The sequence below is a fragment of the Nipponia nippon genome, unplaced genomic scaffold (assembly GCF_047370975.1).
Source record: "Nipponia nippon isolate SJK-2023a ecotype South Korea unplaced genomic scaffold, ASM4737097v1 scaffold_5, whole genome shotgun sequence".
Taxonomy (NCBI): domain Eukaryota; kingdom Metazoa; phylum Chordata; class Aves; order Pelecaniformes; family Threskiornithidae; genus Nipponia; species Nipponia nippon.
Window position 1 is genome coordinate 71,338,316 of NW_028262369.1, and position 19,957 is coordinate 71,358,272.

The 19,957-nt window shown below is 43.5% G+C and overlaps 1 protein-coding gene across 2 annotated transcripts; it reads right to left on the reverse strand.

Moving 5' to 3' along the window:
* Nucleotides 1-3,175: 3,175 nt before the first annotated feature.
* Nucleotides 3,176-12,246, reverse strand: FAM237A (family with sequence similarity 237 member A). 2 transcript variants are annotated; one of them, XM_087731741.1, is made up of 3 exons: nucleotides 12,157-12,246; nucleotides 7,636-8,051; nucleotides 3,176-3,423 (listed from the first exon to the last, which is right to left on the reverse strand). In XM_087731741.1, exons 2-3 carry the CDS (start codon nucleotides 8,045-8,047, stop codon nucleotides 3,284-3,286), a joined length of 552 nt encoding a protein of 183 aa, XP_087587867.1. In that variant the 5' UTR covers nucleotides 8,048-8,051; nucleotides 12,157-12,246; the 3' UTR covers nucleotides 3,176-3,283. The 2 variants fall into 2 exon arrangements, with proteins under 2 accessions (XP_087587867.1, XP_087587866.1); XM_087731740.1 differs by lacking the exon at nucleotides 12,157-12,246 and adding an exon at nucleotides 11,766-11,909.
* Nucleotides 12,247-19,957: the final 7,711 nt, after the last annotated feature.

Consider the following 19,957-nt stretch of genomic DNA (forward strand, 5'->3'; position numbering starts at 1 on the left):
TGAATTATAATCACCAAGATAAAGGGACTGTCTGACTCATTAAAATGGCTAGAAGTCTTGTTTTTCTGTTTTCTGTTGGTAGCATCTCAGCCGCCTTCTTGAAAGACCTTACACTATGGTAGACGGTAATGAACATTCCTGGTTGTTTGTGCTAGCTTTGGTCACAGGAGGCCTTAATTATACATGCTGCAAACACTCAGGAATTACAGCAACAAATAATGGTATGCAACTGGAAGCCAACAAGCAGTTTATCCCTAGCAAAGGAAGGGTAAAGAGGGTGAAAAGTAAAGAAACTAACTGAGGGAGAAGGACCCCAGGAAACAAATAGTGATGAGGTCACTAGGAAGTGGATACACCCATATTATCAAATATAACAGAATACAGTGTGAGATAGAAGCTTAGCAGCTTTTGCAATATACCAGTGCCAAGACATACAAACAACAATCCAAGGAACTTAACTGTTGATTATGGGAAGATATCCATCAGCTTCTGATGAGGCTTTAAATCTCCTTCGAGTGAGTGCATCTGAATTAAAGTTGTTTGGAAACAGTGACAGCTGACAAATACTGGTTTGGTCTGATGCAACATAGAGCAGGTCTGGAACACAAATTCTTACAAATAGATATTCCTGAACCACTGTGAACTCTTACTTCATGGCAGCGCATAAAGACTCAAGGAAGTGTTTTCCCATGCTAATAAGCAGTTGTTTAGCTGCCAGGTCCCTATAAGATGAAAGGGACAAAATCCTAAGGCTTTTATTTTGTTGTTACTCAGTTCAGCTGACAATGAAGCAGCCTCAGTCAGACATGTTCATCCCATCCTTCTGCTGACACACTCAGGCTGAGAAACAGTAAGCCAGGAACAGTATCTGCAAGAACAATCCTAGCTCACCCCAAGATCTGCCATGAAGTTTACAGGGGAGAGTAGTAGGAGGCAACATGCTGTCTTTAACCACAGGGACATTTTGAATTTTTCCTGTACAGCAAATCAGCTTGCACCTCATACTCACAGCACTTGTTTTTTCTTAACACAGCCACCCTAGAAGGCCCCAGTTTATAGTGAGTGAATCAATAGCAACTATCAGCATCATCCGATTGTGTTTTCATGCCAGATTGTTAAGACCTGGATAAAAGCAAGCAAGACCTAAGTTATAAAATAGAATTGAGCTGCAAGACCTTCAGAGAGAAAAAATTGCCTGAGGTAGGAGTTCCTTTAAGAACTTTATCACTTGCCAGTTTACATGTAATTAATTGCATCCCCTTTTTTATTTCAGCACAATTGATAACACACATTGTCTCCTTTACATTAGTAATTTCCAAATGTTCTCCATAGTGTGACCCATGCTAGAGATTCTTCTGTTTTCTCAGTCTTTCCTCCACATACTAATCCTTTCCTGCCCATTTCCTCAAAGGCCAAATGATGCTACAGCCTGTTAATTAAGAAGCTTGCTGAAGCAGACAAGTATTGCAAATTTGTTGAAGCTAAACATCAGCTTGGCCCATAGTGGTATTTCACCGTTTCTGTTGCTATCTGAAGGGAGGAAGGAAGCTACCAGCAGCCCTTTACTAGGGGATCCTGTTGTTACAGGTGGGATATATCTAAATTGGAAACACTAGCCTGTTCCCAAAGGACCCTGTGGCAAAGCATCTAAGATAAACAGTACCTGTTCAGATAATCTGTCTGGTTTTACATTCTCTAGAGCTTGAGAGCATATGGGAACAGGTAACATCTAGTCTACTACAATACCAGTCCTACTTGGCTGAGGCATCCAGCCCTTAACATGCTCTTTGTCAGTTGCTGGTCTTAATAGCTGTAGGGACCGTGGGTGAAGACTGTGTCTCTTATGTTAATACAAAGCTGTGCACAATGGGACTTTTAGATATATTAATATAATTTAGATAATTAACCACAGTAGTGCAAGAGTGAGCAGATCTGTTGTAACAATGCTCTTGTCTCCCTCCCACACAGTAGCAGAGCACTCTTTTAGGCTGTGGCTGCCGGCAGAGGCAGCTGGGGTGGGGTTGCTGAGTACACTAAACTGTGTGTTCCTATGCTCATCCTGCTTTAGTGTTCCCTCATCTCTTGAACATTTAAATGGTTTGTTGCATGCTTAACTTTAAGCACAAATTCAGTGCCATTGAAGCTGATATAGCCTTCTTAGAGTTTCTTGTCTGCTTCCATAAGATCAGGATTTCACCAAATGGGACTATGCTTAAGCTGTATTTTGTTCAGGCCCAGTAACCATTTTAAGATTTCATTTATACATTTTGCTGCTTGAACCTATTTCTGCAAGTTGATGAACACGCAGCAAATGAGTTTTTCTTTGGGTATTTGAAAAAAAAAAGCAACCAAATATTGCCACATGCTCAAGGAAAGGAACTTCGAATGAGCAACTAAATGTAGTTGCCCTGGAAAGCTGAATTTTGTAGTTACATTCAGGCAGCCAGGCAATGGAAAAATTTGATTTCATCAAAACATCAAATGTTACCTGCCCAAAGTTATGTTGCATTTGTTTAATATCAAATTGCCTATTAGAGTTATCAATAACAGTCAAAGGAAACTGATTTGTCTACAAAAAACTTGCAAACTAAAAAAGAAGCAAATTCAAGTTATGTATGAGAATTCTTTTGATTAAACACTTTAAGTGAGAATGTGTAACATTTGAAGTGGCATTTTTTATAAGTGAAAATTTAGGGAAAATACTGTAAAAATATCTTGTGAAAACAAACAGAGGAGCTGGTAAAACCTGTTAACCTTTTACTTTTTTGGAAAGCTGAAAACATTTTTGGAAGGTATTTTTAATATAAAAATATGTACTACTTTTCTTTAGTAGGATGATATCTTTCAGCAGTGGTTGCTTTGTACAAGTATACAGCTATGCATATAATAAAGCATCACCATTTGGACTCTAATTCTGTCTTGGAGCTAGTGGAGGGTTTTGGCAACTTCCTACTCTGCTTGTCTATGTTTTATTGAAGGATCAGTTGTTTCCTGTTTTGGCACCCAAAAGACAGTAGTTTGAATAGGTCACATGCATTATAAAAAGCCTGATGTACACACAGATTAAAGTAGGCAACTGCTTATAAATCATGCAGTTTATTAAGGAGATTGAATTCATAGGTAATTAAAAAAACCCTACAAGTCCAAGTTAATCAGAGATACAGCGCTCATAGTTATAGGCCTTCTTCCGCCATGTAAATTAACATCAATAAGGATTAAAATGCAAAAAATAAAGAGAAGTAGTTAAAAAATATCTACAAATCAAGATCTGGGACTGAATGTGTCATTTCCTCGTTTTCCCTAGCTCTCCAATGATTCGTCCAAGTACTGTAGATCTACTCTTATGCATGTGGATACTTGTTAAATCTTCAAACGAGTCTTTCTTCTTCAGAACTGGCAACATCTGAATATGAGAAAACATCCCTGAAAAGTGACATGAAAATGCATATAAGTAATCAATTTCCAAACAGCAAAGAGCAGCTGAATACTCAGTTTCCCACATCCATGTTCCCTCCATCTTTAGCTGCTACTGGTCCCTATTTTATCAGCTTTGACCCCAAACCTCTTGTTTTGGTGATAGCCATATCCCTCCATTTGCAAGTTGCCTTTCAGTGACAAATTACTTTGATCTTTCCCCCCAGCACAGGCCTTTTCCTTCAGTCTTCCTATAAAACTCTTCCACTTGTAATTAGCAGAGTCAAAGCACTTAAGTCTGCTCAGTCTTACTGACTTGTCATGAACCTCCTTGCACAGTGGATGAGATCTCTCACACTATTTAGTAGCACATTTGTTATTTCCTTGAGGACCAATGGGGCATTTTCTTTGCAACGATCTCCAAAAGCCAGCAGATTGACTTTATTTCTTTCAACACATTTGTCTTCTGAAAAAGTAACTGGTTAACACAGTATCTGTTTATTTATCAGACCTCAAATGCATAATCCAGCAGCCTTTGCCCCACTACCCTCCTTGGCACCCTGCAGCCCAGAAGAGTCGGGACAAGAAGTTGTGCTTGTCCCTGGCAGTTGGGCCAGGTGCAAGGGCTGATCTGAGCCCAATTGCCTGCACCTGTGAGGGAGGTGTGCACAGCTGTGGCAACTCTGAGTGGTGAGGTAGCAGGGGGACTGCTGGGTGAGGGGAAAAGAGGTAGAGAGGTTTTTGTGTTTGTATTCTTCAAATTCCCCCCTTATACTGGGGATGCGCTATGCGGCTACTTGAGGAAGGTCTTATACAGCTGCTCTTCAGGAAGATCTGCTGTGAGTACAGAAGCTGTCTTTTCCTTGTGGTTCTTAAGTCTTATTTTGGCTCATTAAGAGTTGTTATAACTATAATGTATCTAACTCCAGTGTTGTAATATATTGGAAATGGTTTTATGAAACCTGCTTTTTCATGGTGTTTGGCTTTTGTTAGGGGAAAGGAATGAGCTACTAAAGATACCTTAGCCAAGTAACTGTAAAGGGCTCTCCCTACTTGTCTCAGTTTAAAGCTGACTAATACTTCCTTGCAGGATATCTAGGGAAGTTGTAATGCTGCTGCGTTAAGTGGGATGTTAGCTGGCTGGAGGTAGTTTGTCAGATAACTCATATACAGCTGTTCTGATTTTTTTTGTGTTTTTCATGGATTGTGTAGTTTGAAGAGCATCTTCAGACCTGTTAGTAACTACAGTCAGGAGCCTGGCAGGACTGGATCGGTTCAGAAAACAGTGTTTGAACCCATAAGTCTGGACCTGGGCTACTTCTTCCATTGTCTTGGTGTACACTCAAACACACTTGTTTCCCAGGAGGGCAAAGTATGGGGAACTGTGCAAGTGCTTCTTAGGTGTGACGGCGTAGTTCTGTTCAGTACTACTGAGAAGCTTTACCAAGGACTTCACTAGGTTTTTTGGCTTGGAGGACTTTTCTGGTTTTTCTTAGAAAAGCTCAATTCCTGATACTCAGTTTTCACAATGACCTCATGGGATTTATTCTTAAGTTCTGAAATCTGACACTAGAATAATAATACCTTAACATCAGCATTTCTGTACCAAGTTCAGATCTCTGTCTTGCTTTTCCAATTCAATGATATGTTTAAGGAACTACAGTGAATGCAGCTTACAGATTGCTCCTGATTTATGACCCTGTTTGCAATTAAAAAAAAGAAAAAATTGAAGTTGTGAATACTTAAGAGGAATAAGATGAAAAACTTTAGTATGGAGTGGAGCAATAAACATGTTATCAACAGTTGCAAAAGTAACAGTATAACACAAAAAACCTTGCTTTATTGTTTGACTTCTAAAACAAGCCTACTGAAAGCTATTCATACCTGCCCATGGACGTGGAGTGAAGTACATAAGGTCATTCAAGTGCCGTTAGTGCTGCTCTTTGGGCTAAGAAAACAGGCTTGTGCATCTCTCTACACATAAGAAGCAGTAATTCTATTCCTCATCATTTGCTAGGATGCGATTTCTATCTGCAATTATTAACAATTGATTTCTTCTTTCACTGACAAAACAAGGCAGTAGGGTCAAGGGTTACAAAGATTAAAACAGCTGGCTTTGTTAAGAAACTGGGAGACTTGGATGAGAGGCTACATAGCTCCTCCAAAAAAATAAAATTTATGCTGTCACTGCTATAAGCTGCCTGCTACTGACTGATGTTAATCAGTTGTATGGAGAAACCAGATCAACTGATTGCAATTCACAAAAAAATAGGTAAAAGAATAGAGAAGGGCAGAAATCCTTGTTTGTCTTAAAGTTTGAATGCTTAGCAGTGGCTTAAAACGTCTCTGTATAGGAGTAAGCAAAAGTCAGTATTAATCACAAAACCCATAATTTGATTCTTCAAAATACATCGGACTGTTACTCTTAATCTTGACTGGAACAAAAGCTCTTTGTTTAGGAAAATCACAGTGTGACATAGACATGAAGAGCCAGATGTAAACAAAAGGCTAAGGGGAAATTTAGACAGTGGCATTCAAAGCTGCAATCCTGAAAACAAAAATTCATCTGGTGCTTTAGCCTGATGGGTATCTCACTTTTTGATAGTACTACTGCCTCATGTGTCTAAAGCTGCATTCTGTTTGCACCCAAAAGTGCATCAGTCTGGTCAGGACTGAGCAACTTGTTGCCTTTGTGATGTCTAAGGCCACTTGGGAACCAGAAGGGTGTTCTGCACTGCCTGCCATCAATATATCTCAACACAGCAAAGATGATCTCAGAGCTATGTGATAGTTCAGATTCTTTGCAGAGCAGGATAGGATCCACTCCTTGCTTTTAAAATGCAGATAGTGGTTGTTTGGCTCAGAGTTCAGAAACTGGCCCTGCACACGTAAGGAGTTCTTCAGTCTGAGAGGATTGGTTCAAACATAACTCCTATCTCCTGGCTTAATGGCTAGGATACTCTCTGTAGGTAATAGGAAGGATTGAGAGGTCCTCACCCCCATCTCAAACCCTGTCTTTCAATACACAAAACATTTTAAGGTTTGTGGGCAAGAGCTGGACTGTTCAGTGGTATAGTGTCCCTGGGGTGGAAGAATCCTGAGTTGAAGTCCCTTTTTTAGAGACATTCTAATGGGTAACTGCCCAGAGAGCTTCTTCATTATTCCATGGACATTCCCCCCAAACATCTTAATAACTAAGACACTGATCTAGGAAGTAGAGATAAGGGTTTGAATCCATTCAAGTGAAAAGGCAGTTCTGCCTTCTCCCTGTGGGCCCTATGTGCTACAGTGTTGGTGATGGCAGCAGCACTTCTACCCCTCCATCAAGTTATAGCACCTGCCCCTTTCTGAAAGTGGGCATTCTCAAGGGAAGAATGCATCTGTTGGTAGCAGGATCAGAACTGAAGCCTTGGAAGGGACTGAGATTTAGGAAAACTATGCTGTATGTTCCTCCTGGGAATGAGGAGGTTAAGTGACATGCTACCTTTTGCAGATCCTGCTGTGAGGTGCCAGCTCTCACCTTACCGCATAAAGACACGCTTACTTTAAGCCTGGGGATTCTGCTCTGGGGCTGGGAACCTGGAGGTTAGGAACTGCAGCACTTGGTGTCATCAGTAGTGTTCTTCCTCCTGAAGCTGTAGCTGTGCCTGAAAGCCTGCACGCATCTGAGTCCTAGGTCTGTTTCCATTGTGTGTTGGGCAAAGTTAGCAGTATGGAAATAGGAAATATCTAGTGGTTGACTATGAGATAGCGAGTGAACGTATCCTTACTCTTCTGCTGGAACACTGTCGCTCTCCCCAGCAGCACCAGTGCGGCACGTTCCTGGGGTGATGTACCTCTCGGAATGAGGAATCAGAACTAGCCTGTCCATGGCACAATAGTGGTAAAAATGCTGGTGTGGAAGACTATCTTTGTATGTTCAGCTGCTGAGCTGCCTCCTTTGTCTGAATCCTCCTATGTTTCACTTTCTGCTGCCTCTCCTCCCCCACCAAACTGAAAAGCTGTTATTAGAGTTCAGGTTATTTGGAGGCCAGATTTTTACTGAGATCACTGTGAACATAAATATAGCGCTGTACTGGATTGGGGTGAGTGGGGGGCAGTTGTGCAACACTGTCCTCTGTTTCTGTACTATCATGACGTAACACAATAAGCCTGTATCTCTCTTCTTTCCTATTAGACTCTAGTTACTGCCCATGAGACATGTATTACAGGAGTAGTAACCTTGGTTTCTCCCTGTGAACTGAGAACGTAGAATAGCGATCTTCTGTTCAGCTTCTGCTAGCTGCCTTCTTCCTAGGCCATGGGTTCTGGAGAGCACGCAATCCACATAGATATCCCAGAAGAGCTGAGCCAGGTCCCAGAACAGAGCCCCGTGTTTCAAGTTCTCTGATGATTTCAGGAAGATCATGAAGTCCCAAAAGCCACTGACAGAGTCAGAAATGCGAGGCTTCCTCATCTCCAGTAAGACAGCTGAGGAGGATTCCCAGCACTGGGGGTCTGCTCGCCCAAGAGCTAGTGGATCAATTTGGCTATGGCAGAGGAAAGGTGTCACGCAGAACACTCCCATGATTAGCAGAGAGCAGGTGAGTCTCATGTTGCAGTGGATTCTTCCTCTGCTCCCAAGGTCCATCATGTCACTGAAATGTAACAAAACCAAAAGAAGCTGAAAAACTTCTCACTGTTAGATGCAGGAACAAAGCCCTGGTATCTTACATGATATAGAAGGCACTTCAGATGTTGATAATTGTTTCTCTGCGCTTTGAAAATCTGCTTTTTTGCATGTATGAATATAAATACTAGTGGAGTTGCATTACTCTGTGCAGCAGAAGCATGTGTTAAAATTTGTTAATCATCCTCAAATCCATATAATGAACTCTTATCTGGAACTTCTTCATATTGAAAGTTTTTGTTGTTTCTTGACTTACAGATCCCTAACCTTTTTCAGTAAAAATCCATTCCTTTTTACAGAGAATTTAAGCCTTTAAGCAGTCTTGCTTTCCTCAAAATTTTATGACCCCTTTAAAATAGTCTGCAGACTCAGAGATCTGTGGACAGCAGGAAATCTATTTGTCGAAAGTGTGTTCTAATGAATTAATGGTAGGTTGCAAAATCATCCATTGAACAGGGGTGTTTTACCTGCTAAAATGCAGAACTGTTCTGAAAAGAAGGTATAGGAAAGCCACAGCATAGCAGCTGTATTATACAGCATGTATACATGTATATAGAATGGTTTGGCTTGGAAGGGACCTTTAAAGGTCATCTAGCCCAACCCCCCTGCAATGAGCAGGGACACCTTCAACTAGATCAAGTTGCTCAGAGCCCTGTCCAACCTGACCTTGAATGTTTCCAGGGATGGGGCATCTACCGCCTCTCTGGGCAGCCTGTTCCCCTGTTTCACCATCCTCATCATAAAAAATTTCTCCCTTGTATCTAGTCTGAATCTACCCTCTTTTAGTTTAAAACCATTACGCCTTGTCCTGTCGCAACAGGGCCTACTAAAGAGTCTGTCCCCATCTTTCTTATAAGCCCCCTTTAAGTATTGAAAAGCTGAAGTAAGGTCCCCCTGTAGCCTTCTCTTCTCCAGGCGGAACAACCCCAGCTCTCTCAGCCTTTGCTCATAGGAGAGGTGTTCCATCCCTCCAATCGCTTTTGTGGCCCTCCTCTGGACCTGCTCCAACAAGTCCATGTCTTTCCTATACTGAGATATATACGTATAAAAGTACAGATGCTTATTGCAGATCACTGTAACAATTGCCTATTATGTTAAAATTGTGAAACTTGATAATTAGCAGCTATAGTGGGAGAAATCCTGAGAATTATAACCTTTTGTGGACAGAAAGACCCATCTGTCTCCATCAGATTTCATTTCTAGTATGTGCTTCTATTGCGCGTTTTCTAAAATGTTTCTAATATTACATTTCTGATACACATTTCTCATGTGTAACAGGTTTGGGAATTGGTTTTAGTGTAGCTCATGGCATATAGAGGACCTCCCATTTGTGGAAATCGACAACATCTGAGATCAGCTTTTAGGACAAACAATTCTGTTTAATGTGTGTGCTGATCTGTTGCGTATTCATGCTTTTATGTTTTCAGTTTGATTGCTGGAGGGTGTTGTGGGGGGAGAAGCTACCTCTCTTAATGAGCTTAACTTAATAATCAACTGGCTTTTTGTGTCGAAAGCCTCTTCTATGAGTGATCATCAAGAGCACAAACAATGTAGCTGTGCTATGTGAAGAAAAATGTTGAAGGCAGGATAAGTGTGTGCAGATGGATTGTGCATGAAAGGTAGCCCAGCCACAGCCAGCGTGCAAGACCAGGGAAGGGTAGGCTGCTTTGTGGAACATATTTCCTTGTAAAGCTAAAGGACTCTTCAGAGATTTCAGTCCTGGTAGTGATATTCTTACCTAGCCCCCTATCTGGCTACCTGGTCAGGTTGTGGGAACATTTTGGAGGTATGCAGACTTTACTTTCCAACTCCTTACAGTCACTTTTTAATCTGAGTTGGGATCTCATGAGGAGAATTGGTTTGACAGACTTGCATCTGAACCTTGCATTTAATGAATAGGAGAGGGACAGCAGCACACTCTTCCCACACTGCTCTGCCTAGTGGGATGTCACTTATGACAGTGGTGGTAGTAATGTGGTTGTCCTCATGCTGCTCCCAAGATCTCCAGAAGCATCATTCTTCTGTACCCTGCTGCACAAGGCAGGTTTTGATTGCTTTCTCGGAAGCAAAACCGAAGACATCCTGTGAGTCACTACTCCACTCTTACTTGTTTGTGCATCAGAGCCTCTCCGCTGGGCAGCAGACACCTGTGCATATATGCTATGCAATATGCACTTATCTATCTGTTTACCAAGACTTTTTGAAGGGACATAATTAACTTTGTTTATCAAGCTTCTAGTTTTCAAAACAACTTGGCAATCTCAGATATGACCATGGGGAGGACACCCCACCCCCCCCAATAGATAGTTCAAACAAAGGAGTAATACTAAAATTGGCTTTTAAGGATGGTTCTGTCATTTGGACAGGGGCCATCTGGTTTGCACTGGTAAGCAATTGAACTGGTTGCTTTGCCTTCTCTGCCTCCCCAGCCCCTTTGGAAACTTTCTAAGTTACAAAACTGGGTAAGACAAGGACAAGGGTTCTGGATTTGTCAGAGGTGTGAGCAAAGGGACTGCGCTGGGCAGGGAGCTGGCAGGGCACTAATATGAGGGTGGGTGCCGTTTTAGGTGTGGTGTGAATGGCATTGGTCAGGGCCAGTATTCAAGACCACTAGTCCTTATGGTCTGGTCAAACTCCGGCAGCATTTTGCTCTTAGTCTTCTACGAGGTTCAGGATTCTTTTTCGAATCATAGAATCGTTTACGTTGGAAAGACCTTTAAGATCAAGTCCAACTGTTAACCTAGCACTGCCAAGTCCACCACTAAACCATGTCCTCAAGCACCACATCTACACATCTTTTAAATACCTCCAGGGATGGGGACTCCACCACTTCCCTGGGCAGCCTGTTCCAGCGCCTGACTACCCTTTCAGTGAATAAATTTTTCCTAATATCCAGCCTAAACTTCCCCTGGTACAGCTTGAGGCCATTTACTCTTGTCCTGTCACTTGTAACTTGGGAGAAGAGACTGACCCCCACCTCGCTATAACCTCCTTTCAGGTAGCTGTAGAGAGTGATAAGGTCTCCCCTCAGCCTCTTTTTCTCTGGACTAAACAGCCCCAGCTCCCTCAGCTGCTCCTCATAAGACTTGTGCTCCAGACCCTTCACCAGCCTCATTGCCCTTCTTTGGGCACCCTTTAGAGCATCCTCAAGAAACATCAGTTTTCCTTAATGTGCTTGTGGTGAATGCTTCCATGTAATTCCCCCCTTTGCCCTCCAATCTTCAGGTCTTTCTGTCCATAAACTGAAGTTCGTGTGTGTGTGCGCTATTTACACCGTCTGGCTCTGACTTTTTTTTCCTTCCCCCCCCCCCCCCCCCCCCGCAGCTGAACCCCCCATTCCACTTCCCGTCATGAATAGTGCCTTACAATAACAACAATAAAAAAGTTAAGTACCTCATTCGTTATCACTATTTTGCTTGGTTGGAGCTATCAGTTATGACTAGGCACTCGATCCTAGACCTTAAAGACGCCGAAGCCGGTCCCGCGGAGCCGCGGCGGGTGCCCGCCTCGGCGGCGAGCGCCGTTTGCCAAGCGGGGCGCCCGGGGGGCTCCGTCGGTTCCGCGCCGCTTCACCCCGAGCGGCCGGGCAGCGCCGCCGCTCTGCCGCCGGCTCCCCGCTCCCAGCCCGTCCCGACCGCTCCGCTCCGGCGCCCCCGGCCCCGCCGCCGCCCGCGGCTCTTACCTCGGCGCTGCGGCGTGCAGGGCGGGCCGGGCCGGGCAGGGCAGGGCTCTCCGCGCCCGCCGCCGCGCTCCTTAAGAAGCCGGAGCCGGCAGCCCCGCTTCGTTTTTACGTCAGGGCTCGGGGAGAAGCCCCCACCCCCGGGGCCCCGGCTGCTGCTCCCGGGCACCCGGCCCTCCCTCCTTCCCTTTGCAAGGCGTGCTCCGCTCCCCTGCTCCGCCTGTCCTCTTCTCCCTACGGACCCCGGCCCTCCTGAGGGCCAGCCTGGCAGCGGTGTTGCCTCTGGCCGAGGGGAAGCTGTGAGCGGGGGCGGCGGACGAGTAACCGACCCGGGCGCTTGGCAAAGCTAGCAGTGCCGCATCGGGAGGGCCAAGGATAAAAAGCGAGTCCCCACCTTGGAGCTCAAGTTGTCTGGACCCGGCTCAGCTTCCAGGCATCTTACTTGCTGCGCTTGGCTGCTGGAGATCCCTCCACCCCAGAGCAGGAGTCTGTGTGGCACAACTAGAGTTATTTGCTGGCTAGGGCTCAGCCCATACAGCAGCAGATCCAGCTCTCCTGGGAACTGAAGCAGAGACCCAGAGAAGAGCAGAGTCCCAGAAGAAAGCCAGTAAAAGCATTAACTGCAGCAGCGGGGCTGAGCGACTCACTGCAGCTCAATTCGCACAACTTTAGGTAAAGGAGAGCTGCCTTGGAGGGCTGCAAACCCTCTAAATGAGAGGGCCCTGTCTGCATTTTCCCTCAGGAAAAAAAATAATAACGTGGTCTATTATTGTTGCATTTCCTCTCTGTGAGGTTGTCGGCTGCAACCCCTCTCCACTGCACCCCCTTGGAACAGCTGCAAAACCTCTGTATGCATTAGGGAAATAGGCCAAGCTAGTAGGGAAGGGGATGGAAGCCGTTGGTGAAAGGGCCATCTCCTGGTACAGGCAGTGTGGAGAGGAAAGCCTGAGCTCAACTCTGCCTACGTTCACTGTGCCTGCTGTGGCCGCCCCCCTGCACGCATAAAACATACAACCCAAAGAGCTGGGGCTCTGGGAACAGGCTGCTAACCGGTGTCAGGCATAGCTTTTTTAACACTAGCTATTTGAAGCAATAGCAAGGGTGAGAACATTCTTTTTTTCATAACTCTGTGTAGTCTATAGGGCAAATCATGCAGCACTCGGCTGACTGTCTGAAGTCGGTGCAGCTGCACCAGTCCATACCAACTGGGCAGTAGCCCATTTTTTTCAAGACTTTCACTGACAGCTCCCTTCTGTCTTTGCACTTTGAACCGAAATCCTTTTTCCATGAAGCATCTGTGCTTCAGTAGCACCAGGCTTATCTTTGTTGAAGTCAGTGGTGCCACATGGGTTTATACCAGCTGGAAAGTTGGCTTGAAACACTGATTTTTCTGTTAGTCATCTATATCCTTATAATTTACATCCTTCTGTGCATCCAATCCATGTAAATGAAGCATGTTCCTTTCCTAACCCATGATCTTACGATGCATCTATGACAAGAAACACTGTTGGGTTTTTCTCCTGATGCTTTATTTCCTCTTCTCAATGAGCAATCCATGTGAAAATATATTTTGTGTAAGTAATGTTACTTTTTAACAAAAGTGAAAGGAACTTTTTGGAGGTGAGAGACCATCTGGCTAGGACCAATATAGATAACTATATTGTAGGACTTTGGCACATTTGCACGTTCCATTTATTTCTCAAGAAGTGTGGGGTTGGGAATGGGGGAACAGTGCGCACCAACTGCTGAAACAGACTTCAGGAGGAACTGAAGAGTGCAATGCCTTGCAAGGAGTCCTTGCAACATGGCGGGGGAAGCTTCTTGTTGCATGTAGGATCTCCAACATTTCTTCTCTCTGCTATCAAATGCAGGCTGTTCCAGTAGACTTCCTTCTCCCTGATTCTAGGGCTAAAATGATCCTTAAGCATTTTTTTTTAAAAAAGTCTGCTGTAGGAGCTGATTCTGGGCCCGTGTGCTCTCTGGAGCCCCCTTGGCAAGTGAGCTACCGGTGTGCTTCTCCTAGCCTCTGTGTTTGGGGGTTGAACTGGGTAAGGGAGAGAAGGAAAGTGCACCGGTAAGACGTGGATGTTGTGATGTAACCTAAAGGCAGCTCCTGGGTAGAAAAGGCTCTGAGGCTGCTTGTGTTTATGGCTGGCCTGGGTGCAGGAGACCAGAGCAGAACTAAGATGCCTTAGGAATATTTTTTGCTGATGTTGTTGGGTCTGTGGTGCCTTGCTCTAAGGACTCTGCCCCATGCTGTTAAGGGTAGAGCAAAAGGCTGCAACTGGAAAGGAAAAGGCAAAATGTTTCTTGTGAGTTGATACATTTCTGCCAACCTGGACCCTTTCTGGATTCATTGTTAAGAAGTGAGTTTATTTAATTGAGTCCCCTTCTGGGGAGTGCTTTATCTGGTTTTGGATCAAGAACGACATTGGTTTCATTCCACTCGGAATCCTTCTGGTAGACCCGAGGGTGCTGAACCAAGGGCTCTCAAAGGAATGAGAGTCGCTGCTCAAGGGAAATACTGCTACAGATAAAATACTCGGCTCCACAAATACTTCCTGAGCCTACTACACTCTGTTCCTTCTGAACCAGAGCACTCATATTCTATTTCTGGGAAAGAGGTTTTTGATAATTGGATTCATCACCTCAATCTCCTAGTGGAGAAGAAACATAGAAGGACTGGCCATCTCACTCAGTTCCACATACTCTCCCTCAGTAAAGCTTTCTGTGTCCTTTTTAGGCTATCAGTAATCTTCTTCATTGCACTGCATGCTGTATTCCCCTGACAACCAATGTTCACATCTTCAGTGGGTCTCCATATCTTATGAATGAATTTAATTCAGACGGGCTGTAGGTCATATCCAGAGTTGTTTGCAAAAGGATATTTTTATCAAGAAAAGTTGATTCCTTAACTCATAGATAAGAGAGAGATTTCAGATCATGTAACGCTATGGAAACAACATTATTTCTACCAGAAAAATATCAACATAAAATACAAGCAAATGTTAAAACGATCAGACTATAGGACTAGGGGATAGGAAGAGAGAAAAGTAGGAGGCCATCTCATTGGCATGAGTAAAGGCATGAACAACTATGTGCAGAGTTGCTTCCTTCCTAGTGTGGCCAGCAGGACCAAGGAGGTGATAGTGCCCCTGTACTCGGCACTGGTGAGGCCGCACCTCGAGTACTGTGTTCAGTTTTGGGCCTCTCACTACAAGAAGGACATCGAGGTGCTGGAGTGTGTCCAAAGAAGGGCAATGAAGTTGGTGAATGGTCTAGAGCACAAGTCTTATGAGGAGAGGCTGAGGGAGCTGGGGTTGTTTAGTCTGGAGAAGAGGAGGCTGAGGGGAGACCTTATTGCTCTCTACAACTACCTGAAAGGAGGTTGTAGCGAGGTGGGGGTTGGTCTCTTCTCCCTAGTGACGAGTGATAGGACAAGAGGAAACGGCCTCAAGCTGCGCCAGGGGAAGTTTAGGTTAGACATTAGGAAAAACTTCTTCACCGAAAGGGTGGTCAAGCATTGGAACAGGCTGCCCAGGGAAGTGGTTGAGTCTCCATCCCTGGAGGTATTTAAAGAACGGATAGATGTGGTGCTCGAGGACATGGTATAGATGGACCTGGCAGTGATAGGTTAACGGTTGGACTTGATGATCTTAAGGGTCTTTTCCAACCTTGACGATTCTATGATTCTATGATTCCTAGACTTGCTCCCTGCAAACCCTCTGATGTGGTTTTACATTAGCAGTTAATAGGCAATGGCTTATGGTTGCTTGAGCTAAGCAAGCTCAAATTAAAAAAAAAAAAAAAATTGAATTAAGCACTGAGACTGAGAGGCAGCCATGTCTGATGGTACATAGAGCTTGCCTGTTACTTCCATAAGCAGCCACACCTGGACCCAATGCTAAGCTTTGTAAAATGATCTGCATGATGAAAGAGACCTGTTTGAGCCTTAATCCAAAAAATGCTTTAAAAGCATATTCTTAGCTGAAAGTTTGTGTTTTGCTGAATTGGGTTCCAAATTATCCCAGCTTTGTGTGAAACCTGGCTAAGTGACAGCAAAGGCAAAACTTGTGATTCTCAGAGGGGGGAAAACCCAAAGGTCTGTTAGTTTTTAAATTCGTAGTACATGGCAGAGACTTGATTTTTCTTCAAAATTCACAAAGGCAGAGTGGGGAATCTAACTCCCATTTATACCTTTTAAAATTCTTTTTTATGCAGGAGATTAAACTGTGCTTAAAATTGGCTCCCTGACAAATATATCTAAGAGCTTCTTGGAAATGAAATACTTACGCTTGATCCAAAGCCTGTTTGTGGATATTTTTTATTAATTTTTAAAATGATATTTAGAGGGCTTTGAGTCAGGACTCTGAGTGGACTCACAGTTACACTACTGCCTAGTAAAGAACAATGAAAGCCTCTGAATGCAGGTCTTGTTTGAAAAGTAGAGTATCTGTTTCAGAAAAATTAATTTTAGCTGGGAAATCATATAGGATAGTGAGCAGTCTGTATCCTATTAGCAGGAGACTGATGTTTTGTAAGTGGAAAGAGGGGCAAAATGGAACAAATTCTTCACCCAGTTATTTGATCACACCCATACCCCCCATCCAGGATGGCTTGTGTAACTCTTGGTAGGCAGTCTATATCAAAGTACTGGTATCAAAACATGTTTTTTTACACTTTTGATACTAAGTCTTCCAATTTTTTTTTTTCTGGTGGATTGAATCTGCAGTCACAAAGTGTTTGGTGACCCCACACTGCTCTAAACAATCCTCTGAATCTATTCTCTGTTGAAATGGCCAGCAGGAAAGTCAGTGGATGTGATGTGACGCTTAACTAGTTCGAACCGGTGGAAAGATGTAGTCACTTAAACATAGAAGTCTTCGGTGCTAAACACTCTTGGTGATGAGGTGAAACATCTCCATGGAGCTAGCAGACATGACGCAGGACGGGCAGGAGACCAGTGTATTTCTGGGCCAGGAGCTGGAGGCCTGTGGGGCACCCTAGGATGTCTCTGGCCTGTGCCTGAGAAGTGGACTCAAGCCCCTGATGACTTACACAAGCTTGGTGGAGCTCTGCTTCTGCTGTTTTCCTCTGCCAGGACATACTTCTGTGCTCTGTTGTATTTCATGGAGTTCAAGAAGTGTTGGTGAAAAGTCCTCTGGAGGTCTGTAGTTCAAACTTCTGCTTGAAGCAACACTAGATGAAGTCAGCTGTGGCTGGACTCCTGCTGGAATTTTTTTCCCTCCTAGCTAGCTAGCTTGAGTTTCCTAATTTGTGGCTATTGTTCCCTGTATGTCTCTACCAAGAAGAATTTGGCTCTGTTATCTTTGCAATTACTTGAAGGGAAGTTATAGATGTTTTTTAGATCATCCATTGGCTGCCTCTTTACCAGGCCCAACAAGCCAAGTTACCTCAACCTATCTTCATGAGGTATCAGGAGCCTGTCTTGGTTCCTGTCTGTTGTTTGGCCCTGTGAAAACATATATCACCACCATTGTCAGAGGGCTTCAGCATGTCACTTAACAGCTTGTTAGTGCCTTTGCCTTGTCACCTTTTTTGGCTAAACCTTAGCCAGTTGTAAGTTGCAGTATTCTGTTTTTTCTTTCCTGATGCATGCTATATCTAGCTATTCTCCTTGCCTGTAACTTTAAAAGGCAATGTTTTGATTGCTGTTAAGTCCTGCCTTTAAACCGGCCTAGAATGTAAAGTCTAATTTCTTGATTAATTTCTAGACAATTTGAATGCATAGATTTTTGTGACACTTAAGTTTAGAACACAGCTTGAGTTATAAGCAAGTGTTTGTGGTGTTTCTCTGGAATACCACTGGGTTTTGCCAGTTGCTACTAATTGGTAATATCTTGTGTACTCTGAGAAATGTGTGTACGCATCTTCAGTGTGAGCTGGTGCTGCAGTCAGTATTTCATATAAAAAAAAAAAACAAGCCAAAGCCCATCTAATTTTTTACAGGATTTCTAGTTCTTAATATTTTCTTGATAAATCTGATGTTAGGTGATTATTTGTGTGTCATGCAAGCCATGCAGCGTGTTTTGTTTGTTTCCCCAGTTGTCATCAAATGGCTCATAGTCCTGTTCTGGTTTTCCTACTGTGTGGCAGATATCTAGATCTTAGCACTTAGAGGTTTAAGTCCTACTGCTAGATCTTCTCGTCCTGTTTCAGCAGTGTGTAGGGATCTTGTTTATTAAGGCCTTTTGAATCACTGGTATATTTTGGCCTTAGTGTGTAAATGGGTTGAGTGTGTGTTCTTTTATCTCCCCAGGTTTCTGCTTCCACTACAAGGAACTGCAGTTCCTTATTAGAAGAGATCTGTGTTTCTTTGATAAAGAAGTTTTCCTATCTCTCTTTGTCTACTAGCTGTCGTATGTGAGCAATTCTGTCACCAGGGGCATATTTGGAGTGTTTTCCCAAGAGCAAATTTAGGTGCCGTTAGTCAGAAGTTTGAAGTGGCTTCATCATTGACAATGGTTTAAATTAATTTGTGAAAGAGGTAACATTTCTTGTGGCAAATGTATTTAACACAACCTTTTGAAAAGACATTTGTAGCAGGTATTTTACAAGTGCAAATTAAGCAATGTTGGTTAGAAAATGAATATATATTTTTGAAAATGTAATTTGGTGACATGTGACACTATAAATGCAAATTACCTCTGTAAAGAATGTGACTATGAACCTCCCATATTTCTATCCAGACTGAAACATTCAAAGAAAAGAATAAAAAAACCCAAATTGATTAGTATAGTACATTAAAAGTTAACTGTTCATGTCCTGTGAGCAGGTTGTCTTATTTTAACCATTCAGTGCAGTTTTTAGGGAGCTTTTGATTAATTTTAATGGCATCCAGGATATTTATATCCAGACAACTATTAGTTTTTGAATGAAGGGATTCATTGCCATTTGGGTGTTGCACTGATACGCTCCGTGCTCAAGAATAAAGTCATTGGTTCTTCCTGATTCCCCAACCCTCGCCTCCTTCCTCAAGTACACGCAGGCAAAGAAACCCTTCTCGCCTTCAGGCCCTCCAGGCAGAAGTGAGAGGCACCCTGGATATGTCACAGTGAAAAGAGCAGTTCAGTGAAACATGCTTTCATAAAACTGCCATTAACATCTAAGAAAGCAAGCCTGTTATGGGATCAGTTTCTCCTAGTGTGTTACAGCCAAATCTTCTGGGGAAGAAAACCACTTTCATAGCGTGTTCTTGCTTGAAGATGAGTAGGATTGTAATGATGTGGTCTCTCCTACCTCTCCTACCTTTTCATGCTCTAAGGCTGTTTCTTTCCTGCAGCTCTTTGGAGAAAAGGGTGTTTGAGTGTGCTTGCCTCAGGGCAGCTTCTGTGCCATGCCGGTGTGCTAGCCCTGCCACTGCCACGCTCGCTCCGCGGCACGGGCACTCCCCTGGCAGCCAGGACCCGATGCCAGGAGCCTGTACATTCATATCTGAAGCTGTCTGGGGAAAATAGTCTGCAAAAAGAAATTGGGGGGGGGGGGGGGGCAGCAAATTATTTAGGGCCAAGAAATGGGCCATGGAGGTTCTGGAGAGTAACGAGGATAATTCTGTCTCCTGTGAAAGGGCTGGACTTGTGGGATCTTCAGCTTTCATTAGTTACCTGCTGATTCTCAGATAGTCCAGAAAACAAGCTGCTTTATTATATGTTCTGCTGCTAGTTCTGGCCTAGGGTTCTTTGGCACTCATAAAGTACGTCCATCTCGCTAAACCAGAGATGTGATGCATTATACATACACTAATGCTACTGCTGTTGTCAGAGGAAAATGGTTGTTTCCATGTAAAATCTGATTAGAAGTATTCATATGTTGTCATGCATAACTTATTGGCAGGGAAATTCACCACCTTGAATGATTTTTTCCAAGTGAAGTAGTACAAGCTCTGTTATTTAGTATACTTAGTCCAGACAAAACCCATACGTTTTCAGTAGGGAACAGTGTGATAGGGGCAGGTAGAGCATTGGGTTGTTGTTTTGTTTTTGGTTTTGTGGGTTTTTTTTTAATTTTTTAAATTTATTATTTTTATTCTTTATTTTTTTAATAGCTCAGACCACTCAGCCTTTGAAACCCCCATTTTTATTTCACAAATGTACCCTTTGAAACCTATTCTGAAAGGAGATGCTGCAAAGGTGATACTAGAGTGGAAATTCTATGCAGTAAGTTTAAATCAGAGC

What these genes read in the sequence shown, in the direction of transcription:
- FAM237A (XM_087731741.1), bottom strand. Translation starts at nt 8,047, where the DNA reads ATGATGGACCTTGGGAGCAGAGGAAGAATCCACTGCAACATGAGACTC. An exon ending in GTTCACAGGGAGAAACCAAG is followed by an intron (nt 3,424 to 7,635) that starts GTTACTACTCCT and finishes GTCACTTTTCAG; the next exon opens with GGATGTTTTCTCATATTCAG.